At 38.9% G+C, this 12996-nt stretch overlaps 1 protein-coding gene across 1 annotated transcript in view; it reads left to right on the top strand.

Moving 5' to 3' along the window:
* Positions 1 to 12996, top strand: part of LOC122808576 (von Willebrand factor A domain-containing protein 5A-like) — a 582047-nt gene that overhangs the window by 61823 nt on the left and 507228 nt on the right. Inside the window, exon 2 of the mRNA XM_044079534.1 lies at positions 8098 to 8145. Coding sequence (XP_043935469.1) covers positions 8100 to 8145 — 46 coding nt within the window. The 5' untranslated portion in view covers positions 8098 to 8099. The remainder of the gene's footprint in view (positions 1 to 8097; positions 8146 to 12996) is intronic.

Raw genomic sequence — 12996 nt, 5'->3', positions numbered from 1 at the left:
CATCAGTTATGGAATCTGGAAATACATAAATTCCAGTTGCTGTCCATCAGAAATATCAAGGCAAAACACTGCATCTACCTTTTTCCTTTATCATATACATAGCCCTACAAATTAGCAAGGTACTGAACCAAATGAAAGTTTCAAACAAAGTATCATATTTACTTATCTTGCAGTTACATTTAAAGTAATTTTTCCAAGACTTGAGTATGCTCTGTCATTTATAGTATTACAATCACTATATAATACACATCTACAAACTACAGAGTGTGAGATATCAAGATTTAGCCACTTAGCCCATATCAGGCAACAAATATCAACAGACAAAAAGATAAATGGTTGCCTGTTAAACCTAGCACATCCTTTTTACTTGACAATTTAATGTTCAAACTACTAAATGTGAACTGTTTTTCATCACTTAGAAACAAGGTATTCATGAGGCATTCCGACTACAGCCTGAGAAGTTAACATGGCTCTTAGTTACGCATACCACATTACACACTGATGACAGTGGAGAAAGTATTCAGTAACCCCTGTCACCTCAAGTGCTTCACCACAAAAAATGTAAAATTCTGACATGATGCTACATTTTTGAAAATGATTAAATGTTAGGCCTGGATGTTAAATATAAGTGCAAATGTTTAAGGAATACTGGATAATTAATTTCTAAAAATACTGACTACTCAGTCAAAGTTTTATCAGCTGAAAGCATGTCAGACCTAGAGTTATGCAAATGCATACCTGAATGTGCTATGCTGTTTTAACACAAAAAAAATGCTTACTGTGAAATTCTATAATATATGACACTGTGTAAACTATAATCTACTATTTCAACCTTGTTTTTGCATTGGGTTATATAAGCTATATTGTTATATAAACTATATTGTGCCTTGTTTATATATTGCAGTATATGCAGAAGTGTTAGTAACCCTACATTTGCTATGTATGTCATTTGTCTGATGACTAGACTATGGCTGAAAATCGATGTGTTGCTGGGACCGGTTCACTTACACAGCAAACAAATTAGTTAACTGGGTAAGTAAGTAATTAAAACATGCATATGACTGGTTAAGGCAGAAGTGTGGCTAAAGGTCTACATGGTAAGAAAGTGTCTCCAAGGGGAGGAATATTTTTGCAGGGTCATATGGATATGCATGGATGAACTACAAACGGTTCAACTTTGTTTGAAAGAGAAAGAAAAGAATGAAGCAAGCTAGAACTTTTAGAACTGCAGACAAGAATAGTAAGAAAATTATCAGTGAGAAGTTATAGGTTCATAGGTTCATAGGTGTGTACTAGGCTAATGGCCCTGGAGCCTTTGCAAGCCTAGCCCATTGAAGTGCCTGGCATCATTCTGCCCGACATTAGTTCCCAGTGCCTCTGTCAAGTAGAGCCACTGCAGAGATCCCTGGGGTGAACTTTCTATTTCTCATGCACTCAGAAAAGATTTCTCTTGAAGAGGGCCAGTGAGGTGCTCTGCTTGATATGTATGGGAAGTCTATTCCAGAGCATGGACAGTCTCTGGGTTATGAACCCGTCCCTCCAGCATGTTCTGTTGATTGTGATAATGAGGTTGAGGTCTCTGGAGCATGTGGTGCGGAGGGATTTGGATTTCTTTAGATGTAGCATTTCTAACAGAGCTGGGTCAGACATGGCTTTGTAAGTCAAGCAGAGATCACCTCTTAGTAGATGATATGAGGCAGAGAATAGCTGGAGTTTTTTTGAGTCTGTAGTCTGTCCATGTAGGACATGTGTTTAAGGTCCAGGATCCTCTTTGCGAGGTACTTTTGTGTCCTTTCCAGCTGTTGTATGTGTCTAGTGATGTACATGCCAAATGGGGCATTATACTCGATGATTGGCCTAATGAGGGAAGAGTAGAGACAGATGAGGACCTGTTTCTTCCTGGATGCAAAACCCTTGGCAATGGGATGTGCCACATAGAAGGACCTTCTGACCACAGTGGCAATGTGGTGGTCAAAGGAGAGGTTGCTCTAAACCTGTGTCCCCAGATCTCTTATAACACCTTCAGTGTTCAGTGGGCTCCATCGATGTGGTAATTAGTGAGAACTGAGTTTTTCCCAAAGGGGATGATGACGCATTTTTTGGCATTAAGCATAAAGCCATGGTTTTGACACCAGTCATTGGTCTCAGTGAGGCCTTTCTGTTGGATGTCTACATCACTTAGGGAGTTAATAATGGCTCCCAGCTTAAAGTCTTCTGCTAACTTGGTCAGCCAGAATTCCTCCATGTTGACCTGGACTAGATGCCAAACATGAGGGGACCCAGGACCAATCCCTGTGGGACTCCAAGCATGACTGATCAGCAGTCTGACTTGGAGTCCACTACTTTCACACTGTGGGTTCTATCTGTGAGTCAGTTTTCAACCCACCTAATGATATAGGGGTTGATGCCTAGTTTGGTGAGTTTATCAATAATTCCTGAGTGGGGAATGATATCAAAGGCCTTGGCCAGATTGAGGTAGGCTGTATGAACTGCCTCACCCTCATCTACAACTCTGGTGACTGACTCAAAGAAGTCAACCAGGTTGACCAGACATGATCTACCTTTCACAAAATCAAATTGTGTCACATCTAGAGTTTGGAGCTTCCCTATATCCTTGTTAATTAGGTCCATGATGATGAGCTCCATAGCCTTACATATCAGACTCATCAGGCTAATGGGGCGATAATTCCCAGAGTCTGTAGTCGCTCCCCCTTTATGGAGAGGGATGACTGTAGCAGTGTGCCATTCAGTAGAGACAAAGCCTGAGGTGAAGCTGTGATTGAACAGGGCACACAGATGTGGTGCCAGTTTGCTTTGTAATTCATGTAGAACACATCCAGGGTTATTGTCGGGTCCCATGAAAGCTGTATTTTTGGCCTTGGACAATGCAGCTTTAATGTGTGCTGCAGTAATGCTGGGTGCCTGGCATTTCTCCGGTATTGTGATTGGTCCTTTGGGGGGGGGGGCAAAGTTGGCACTTAATTTATCAGCCAGTATGTTGGCAATATCTGTTGGCTCAGTATAGGAAATACCATTGTGCAGTAACTCAGAGCAAACCTGGGTATTGCCATGGAAATTCTTGATATAACTATAGAAGGCTTTGTGGTTGTTTTTAGTGTCTGCTGCAATTCTGCATTCATAGCTGGCTTTAGAGGTTTTGATGAGGGATTTCAACTTTTTGTTGAGGCTAATAAGGGAGTTTTTCCAGTCTTGGGACTTCACCTTTTTCTGCAACAGTTTCTTCCTTCTGTTGTAGAGTTTATTAATGGCAGAGGACCACCAGATTGGCTTCCTTTTTTTTGGAGGAGAGCATCTTAGTTCTGTTGGGTATGGCTAGTTCCATGCATTTATGTATGTTTTTGTACAGTGCATTGGTGTATGATTCGGCAGTCATGCATCTATTTTGCATTGACATGGGTGCCGTGAAGTTAGCCACCTCTGTTTTTAGAAGCCCAAATTCAGCTTTGGAGAAGTGTTTCATGGTGGTTACCTTTGTCAGGGGTGTGGGTGAGATGTGGAGTTCCATGGTGATTAGTTTGTGGTCAGATCTAACCATGGAGGAATTGAGTATTGATAGAGCAACAGTTGCCCATGTTAGTAATAGCCAGATCAAGGAAGTTGCTTCCTCTAGTGGGGGTAAGAATGAGCTGGTCGAGGGAATTGGAACTGATGAATTCCAGGAAGAATTGGGCCAGTGTACTGGTGCATGAGTAGTTTTCCCAGTTCATGGAGGGGTAGTTGAAATCACCTAGTATGAGAGTGTTTGGATGGACCCTAATAGTCCCCAGGGTGCTTAGGAATGTGGAGTGAGAGTCTTGGGACATGGTTGGGGACCTATAGCAAGCTTTAACCTGAATTGCCATCTTACACAATGTTAGTTGTACCAAGTGTCTCAGATGCGTTATGCTGGGCTACTAGTCTGGAGGTGTACATATCCTTTATGAATATGGAGACACCACCACCTTTGGAGCTTCGGTCCATGTTCTGGGGCTGAAAGGTGTGGAATGAGTCATAGCCTGGTAGTGCAGGGTTGCTTTCTTCTGCTTTAAACCAGGTCTCTGTTACAGCACAAATGTCGATGTTCTCCATTTTAAGGAGTGCTTTGAGCAAGTGCATCTTGAGATTTATACTTATAGCATTGAGCAGTATGACCCTCAGACTGTATTTATTTATAACTGTTATGATGGTAATTTGGTCTTTGGAACATTGCCTAAAATAGGCACTATAGGGGTTGCAAGAGCCTTAACCAGTATCTGGAAACCCAGAGGTGACAGTTGGAGGCCATCTCTGGCAAAGCATCAGGGTCTGTCAGTCATGTCATCCCAAGCAGACAGATACTGGATCCCCTTAGAATGACAACAGAAACTTAGCCAATTGTTGAAGTCAATCATTTTCTGCTTGTACTGTGGTATCATTCTGAGCGATGGTAGGATGCTGCTCAGGGCTAGGGGTGGTTGTCTTCAGAAGGTAAACATTTTTCAGTAAAGATGGCAGCTTTGAAAGGCATAAAGACAAAAGATTTAGTTACAAACCAAATGCTACCTAAAAATTCCTTCAGTTTAGGGCACTGCCTTATGGGCTTATACCTTAGGGAGAAAGAAGGATACAGAGCTTGAAAGAGCCATGGCGCTGTTTCAGTATAATGCAATTAATGGCTTATAGCCAATATTGCTAAAGTTACAATATTCATACATACAGAAATTTCAAAGCACCACTAAACCTACTGATAAGGGTTGCACAATATCCTTAGTCAAAGATGCAAAATATGTTCATTACTTTGATTGAGGCAGAGCTTGTTCACAAAAATTAACCCTGCACATTCATGTTTGCAAATAAAAATGGAAGAGTCTTCCAAGAAATTAATAATAATTAATGCTTACAGAAGTCCGTTACTGTTTAGTTGACTAATCTTGACAGGAACATCACCCATTCGGCAACAGCTAATGGACCAGGAATTTCTAAAGTGCAGTGCTGTAAGGGCAATATCATGGTGAAAGAAACAATAAAAAAGTGCCTTGATAAGTAAAGGCTTTGAACAAACAGAGACAAGTATGAAGCTTTTGGAGACTAGGATTACAGATTATGAGCATGTAACTGAGAAGAATACAGTACTAAAACTTCATATGGGGGCTATGCTAAGACCGTCCAGTCTACAGAATGTGTTGCACCTCATATACTTGGGACAAATAAACTACAGTCATGGATTCATAGCTTTGTAGGTAAGTACTAGGCTACCTGCCAAAGTCTAGCTAGTTTCCCTTTTGGTGCTTGAATTAACCTATCCTGTTTGATGTTAGTTTGTATTTATCAGTTCCATGGGTGATAATTATACATTGTCTTTAGTAGTAATGATCACGAGTAAGCTGGCGTTGTGATGCAGATGTTTTGTACTCAGGCTGCACTCCCAGATTTAGTCAGTGGCCCAGATGTTGTAAAGACCAACTGTGGGGTGGGGGGAAGGGGTAGAGGTGCATGGCTGCTGCCAGTTCTCACATCCCAAAGGGTGTTGTCAGATTCCTCCTGCAAGAGCTCCACCTGTAGGAGGGTCCAGGAGTGCAGAACTTGCATTAGCAAGTTTGGGGATTAAGAAGTCACCAAGGAGTATGCATGTGCTTTATCTGAAAAACTGAATGCACATTTATACTTGGACCAGAGCAGAGGGGTGGAATATTGACCCATGCTTTCTGGTCAGTAGTGATGTGTTTGGGGCAAAAAAACAAAAACAAACAAGCAAAAAAATCTTCTTACTCTCAAGGGGTGAAACCCACAATCCTCTGTACTTGTTTCTGACTTTTGGCAGGATGCTGCTTGTCAGAAAGAATAAATGATCTATTAGGGGATATGGACATGGTAGTTGGATAAAAATGGCCCCCAAAAAATAAATGCCGCTACATATTTATGCTGAAACCCTACATCTTTTAAATTCATTGCAATTTACTGGAACTGTATGGAAATTAAGAGGGAATGTGAACATGCCTTCATGAATAAAATGATTGTGTCCAATGAAGTGTGTACCCACTTTGACTATCGTTGTCTGTCAGGCTTTCATGCTGTCCTACTGCACAGCTTCATGCACTGTGTAGTTAGATCTAGTGCATCTGTTTCAGGGCCACTGATCAAAACCGAATAAGGTGAATGATGTTGGCCTGTGGAATTCAGAAATTTCCATCAGTACCAACAGAGAAAAGGATTTACACCGATTGCAGATCACCAGTTTCTGCTGTTGACCTTCCTTCTAAGAATTTCAGATTGCAGAATAAGCTCAGATCAGCTACAGCACAATAGTCCATGTTCCAAAGATGACAGTACAGTTCTACAGTATAGAATATAAAGAAACAACTTATCATGGTAACACCACAGGAATCATTACCTATACGCTAGATATTTTCAATACACCAGCTGTTATGCAGTTGCCCTTGATGAATGCTGTGCAAAGTATAATCAGAAATGACCTGGCTATGTAACAAGTGCATGAGTTAACTGCAGATGGGTGAACTAGGCATGATGTACTCTGAGTTTTTTGCAAGGGAATAATAAATGACAGTATGTTGAACAACCTGACTATTAGGCTCCAGGGTGGAAATTAAGCTGCATTTCCAGAGTGCTGGATAGCATACATGGGGGCCCTGGGGAGATGTAAAAATGAATCCCCCTACCTAAAGATTTGTGTGGAGGTCTGGCAGTGATAAGGAAACTGAACACTTAGCTGAAAGTAGTAAAAGACTCACTGATGACCAGCTTGAGCTAATGGCTGGACAGGTGAAAAGCTAATGGTTAGAAAGGTGAAGGTTGAAAAAAAAGATGGAGGACACAAGAATAAGACCCATGGAGATAAGGAAGCTGAAAATACAGCAGTCAGCATCATGAACATGATGGCAATACTGACAGACAAAACATAAGGCTATGTGAAGGAGATGCAACACTTATATAAGAGTGAAAAGGAAATAAATTGGAATATGAAGTGATGTAAATGCAGTTTTTTGGAATAATAGCAAACAGATGGTTTTAAGTTGGGTACAGAAGAATTGGTAAGAAGGGAGTGATAGTACCCTTAGTGGGAGGGATTCCCATATGTGGGGTGGATAGGGTTGGAAAAACTGTGGTCAGTACTGTGTAGTCTAATCTGCTGTTATTCTGCTCTACAAAATGTTGACATAGAGGAAGGGGAAAGATGACAACTTACCATTGCGTGGAACCTGTGTTAGATCTTGAACCAGGCTCAGTAAATAAAATCCCTGCCACGAGCAGTCTAGAACCAGAATGATGCATCCCATATGACTTTACACATTGACTCAGATGATGTGGCTAGTTATACAGCCAAGGACACAATGCTGAAGAGCAGATCAGCAGCTATGTCACATGTGAGCCGAGAAGGGCAAGGAATCCTAGACTTCCAGAGTTCAAGTTGTTTCTGATGGAATGATTATGATTTTGGGCATGTTGGAGACTTTGCCCTGGAAAGTGTCTGTGCATTAGGGAAGATGCAAAGGAATTTCTGAAAGCTAGGCCTGGGGAAATATATTAACACAAGAGTGCATTTAAACTATAACAGGTTATTTACTTATTTGGCAGGTTTGCAGACTGGCCTTACAAGAGCTCTTTTTAAGCCACGACACTGCTACATAACAAAAATATTGTATTATACTGCATATGGTTGAATTAACAAGCAACAATAATTGTCTGTTACGCAAATTCATGCTCTAAGATTTCTGTGTATTGGAGGAATTCATCATATTGAGGATGCAATAAGATTGGAAGGAAGGTGTAGAAGAAGAAAAATGGGAACATGACTCAATTAGTAGGCTAATGGAGGAACTGGTTAACTGCATACTAATGCGGGATAGTCACTTATTATAATAGAGAAAAAGTTCACAGACATTGCAGTCCCAACAGAAACCTGAACCGTTCTGTGGTTGGGATATTATAATACAGTGGTTCAGGATGTACAGAGGAAACAGGGAATCAAGATAATGGGAATGTGGAAATGTCATATGGGACAAAATGCAGTTTAAGGCATTAATAATGTTATAAATGTGTGGCTGATGGCTGACTCAGGCTGAATGCATTTTATCTCTGTACTTTTGTTTTGTGTCACAGATATGGCAACTGCACTCTTTGGATTACTGACAGCAGAGAGGAAGCCAGGTAACAAGTGTTTCATTTTTCTGATGGGATATGCAAAATTATATTTATTCATTATTAATGTAAAGGGGAGGGGTTGAAGTTGCAAGGAAGGATATTCGGCCTTCAAAAATCAAATGCAGTTTCTTAGTTTTGCAATTAATAAATGACATAAACATTGTTTTAAAAATCTTGCTGTAAATGTTGAAAAGGACAAATGTGCAAAACTTGGTGTTTTTTATGAAAAAATATTTGATTACATAATTTGTAAACAAATTGATATGATCATTTTTGAAATGGGATGTAGTAGCTGTTGTGACACTATAGATCCCAGAGGCTGGCCTTTCCCAGCTGATCCTAGTTATCCTGCACTGTCCTGTTACACTTATGCTACAGCAAGGATATCTTGGCTGCTGTGTTGAAAGTCAGTGAACGCTCTGTCCCAGAGTACCCCAAAGATACATTGTCTCTCACAAGTACTATACTTGGATCAATAGTTACCAGTGAGACTCCTACAGTTCTTATCCATTCTGGGAGTCAAGCATTACAGAGTGGTACTTTATATCTATGCTTGTAGAGCTATTAAATGGTGGACATGATTACTAACTATGTGACTTTTACGGATTGTGATTCTGCCCAGATATCTGTCTCTGGGCTTTTCTCAGAAAATTACTCAGTAATTTTGAAAAGAGGTATAGTAAAATATTGTAATGTTATGGTTTCATTTATAAAAACACATTCTAGAATCATGGAACATGTGTGGCATGGTAAATGTAATGTTGTTAGCCCATTCTGTTTCTTTATATCTTGTGATTATAGGTTTAAACTGTCATATGAATGTAAGCACCTGCCAAGTTTAGCTGTAGACCAGTATATCTACCTATCTCCCAGGGAAATTTTCTCTGAATAGCTTTCTCTTGACTCCGTCATTCTTGTATTCTGTGAATTGATTACCCTACTTTTGTGTGTTCAGCAGGCTAATCAGACAGCTGCCAGTAATACATTGTACAAAAGTTCCATGTGGAATTTATCATTTTAGAACCGGCCAATATTATTTATAAATATCTTCTTCACTGAATTTATAGCACAGCTATTCTTTATTTTCTCTATCAAAATGCATAATTCAAAATTTTAGAGTTAAATTCTGTCTGACTTTCATTAAATTGTAATGCTAGTTAAAACAGCTATTCCTTTAATGTTTTACAGCAATTAATAGCTGAAGCAGGCAGAGCTATTTTTTGCATCTTCTGTAAAAGTACAATATTGCATTGAAGGAAGTATATTTAATGTGACAATAGAAAGATTAAGTGAATACTGCCCCAACACTGACTTCTGCAGAACCCCTCAGAGCACACATTTTGAGATTAACAGACTTTCACCAACTTGTGCCCTAAATATGTACTGCTGCAATGCCAACTGCTAATCCAGTTAACAATGTAAAGATGTACAGTACAGGTGATTAGCTGAGCAATTCTTCTATCCTGGGGAATACGATCCATTTTTTTCCTTAAGTCTATGTAGATGGAATCTACTGATAACCCTAGCTCAAGGACATCTGCTAACTGTCTTAAAGCTGAATTAGGTTGGACATAAATGATTTTACAGAGAAACTATGTTAGTTGAGGTCCAAGAACGCGTCTCACAAGTATCTTCTCAAAAACATCTGCTCAGATTAAGATTACATATTGAATGTGTAGGTAAGTAATTAACTTAGTTTCTTCACTTTTTTTTTTTGAAAACTAATACAGTGATACCAATATTCCATATGTCATGAACAGAACCTGAGTTTGGTAAATGTTAATGCAAGCATTTCAAAAGGGACAAGCTATTTTACAAAGCTTCTTGAGAAAAACAATACAGGTTCTGTAATAGAGGTGTTAGTTTTCATGTCTTGCACCTCATTTGAAAGATATTCAGATATTCTATGACATTTTACACCAGAGAGAAATATATAATTGGCTATTATTATGACTAAGTAAAGCAGAAGCTTGACTTAAAAGTTTGTAAATTAGATTGTATATACATTCATGAGTGTTCTCTTATATTCCTAATATGAGGAAAGAAGGCATTCCTGCTATGCAGTGAATTGGTGACAACTTTCCTCCCATATCTCATATTTTCTAGCATGTATTGTCCCACTTAAAAGATTGAGTAGCTTTGTTATGCCACTTATTTGCAGTAGAACAATTCCAAGGCACACCAGTAGCCAATAATCCAAGACTTTCAAAATGAAAAGAGACCTTTATTGCAGCAGAACTTCTCCACACAGTAAGCGCTTTCACGTTGTATAAATGCTTCTTCAGACTTCAATGAAGTCTGAAGAAGCGTTTATACAACATGAAAGCGCTTACTGTGTGGAGAAGTTCTGCTGCAATAAAGGTCTCTTTTCGTTTTGAAAGTCTTGGATTATTGGCTACTGGTGTGCCTTGGAATTGTTCTACTGCTTTGCCTTTTCGTTTACCAAGGCACTTTACCCTGCTGAGGTGTTTGCTTTGCTTTATGCCACTTATTTGATTCAACCAAAGGGAATTTCTTATAAATTCATTGAAGGTTTTTTTTAAATATAACTTAATACATTTTCTTCCACTGGGGAGGAGTATCAACAAATACATGTATAACATGTGGTGACTCGCTATCTTCCTTTAAACATAACCTAGATGACTGGGTAGGTAGTCACCAACCGATTGTGGGTTTGACTGGTATGGACATGTGGCATAAGGATGGGTACTTGCAAAGCATAAATGGTGATAAGATATAGTGGCCTTGCAATATCTACAAAACTATATGACACTCCGATATTAACGCTTGTAACATTTTCTTCAGTAAATTGCTTTAGAGTATCATAAAACAGAGACCAAGATTCCTTACTGGTTTTACAAGATAGATTATGATTCTTTTCAACTATTGTATTGTCTATGCTGTAATAACACTTTCTTAATTATCTGACAGTATGACAGAGTTTAAAAGAATTTACAATAGTGGTGTTTGTACTCAATGATCTGAATTGTTTAAATGTGGTATTGATTGAGCAATATATTTATATAAATCAAATGGGTAACCAGTGACGTTCAATACTTTTACTACCCAGACATGTAGCATTACAGGTGAGAACTCATGTTGCTTACTATAATAATTTTAGAGTTGACACTCTGAGTGTCTATTCATACAAATATTTTATTAGTTTTATTACCCCTAAATCCAGTAGCCTGTTGCTCAGATATCACAAATGGTAATAATCTCTAGGAAGGAACGTGGACTTGGCCACCATTTTTTTCCATAAAAAATAAATATTTATTGTTCTAATCTATTCCCAGCCATCCATAAAAAAATAAATATTTATTGTTCTAATCTATTCCCAGCCATCACACTGCAATGTTGAAAGAGATAGCCAATGTCAGTCTTCTAGGGCACACCTCTCAATCTCTTAGCACAAGAAATTTGGACAAAGCCTAAAATAATGGGTGGGACAAGGACCTCAAAATAGGGACAGAGTTTAAAATATTTCTCATAATAAACTTAGAAAGTTGCTAGAATAATAGGATTTCTGTTAGCATTCATTTTCTGATGGATATGAAATCTGAAACTCAAATGTATGTCATTATTTAGTTTCAGTAATCCTCAGTGATTTGCCAAAAAAAATCACAAATTTTATGAGAAACAGACCAAAATATCAGGAAAAATCTGGACATTCTGTGAAAACAGAGAGTTAGGAGCTACACCCTAGGGATACAGGCAAGGGATGGGGAAAGCCAGCCCCTTACAGTGTGTAACATTCATAATCGTTTTGTAGTCATTACATAATTCAGCTTAGTGTTCCCTATATCATTTGAAGCACCATAATCATTCAAAGTAGCATACACTACCTCAAGGTTATATATAGTCCTGTCTCCCTTAATCATGAAAATCTTTTAAATTACATCCAGGTTAGCATGTAGCTCTAACATAAGTTCTGATAATTCTGGATATCAACTTCATTGCCTCTCTGTTATGGTCAACTCTCCAATCATTAATACTTGGTTTGAAGTTGTCATGTTCTTAGAGACTTAAAACTGGAAGTTTGGAATGCAGCCCTCTCATCAGTAACTTGATTAACAATATGATTCCAAGAGATAGTTGAGTCAGTTAAACTTAATTTAGTGATTCCCACCAATAGCATGCCTCCTTGTGATTCCCAACAATAGCATTCCTCCTTTTATTATTAAAAGTGCTAAAAGCATTGACTCATGGTCAGCATGAAGGCATTTCTTTTCCTTAGCTGGATTATCAAGTAATGATTTCTTTGAACAGATTTCCAAGAGGACATCCATATTCACTGTGAGATATAAAGATTGTGAGTAAACAGATTTTCAGGACTGTAGGATATATAAGTCAGTAGGGCCAGATACTGTGTTCTGTTTGTCGAATAACCACACCCAAACTTTACTCAAAGAGGGTGCAACTTGTAAATCTCAAGTGTAAATTTAAGGGTACCCATCTGGTTGTCCAAGTAACATTTGAAGGAAGACAGATAGTCACATTGCTTGATTTGCAAGGGAAGTCTACTGCAGAGTAAAAGGAGATGCTACATGATTACCCCATCCCTTCATCATGTTTTAATTTTTTCCTGATGTAAGTTTAGGTCTCTGGTTCTAACATTATCTGCACAGTTTGACATAGTCAGAAGAGGGAGGTTAAGTATAGCAAGATCTCTAGGGGTGCAGTATGCAGGCGGAGATCAAGAATAACAGGATGTGTAGGGGTGCAGTATGTAGAGAGAAGTTAAGTATAATAGGATCTGTGGGGTGCAGTATGCAGAGGGAGGTGAAGTATAACAGGATCTGTAGGGGTGCAATATGCAGAGGGAGGTGAAGTATAGCAGGATCTGTAGGAGTGCAG

The sequence above is a fragment of the Protopterus annectens genome, chromosome 8.part0 (genome assembly GCF_019279795.1).
Source record: "Protopterus annectens isolate FY-2018-M chromosome 8.part0, PAN1.0, whole genome shotgun sequence".
Lineage (NCBI taxonomy): Eukaryota > Metazoa > Chordata > Ceratodontiformes > Protopteridae > Protopterus > Protopterus annectens.
This window is presented reverse-complemented; position numbering and strand designations above follow the sequence as displayed.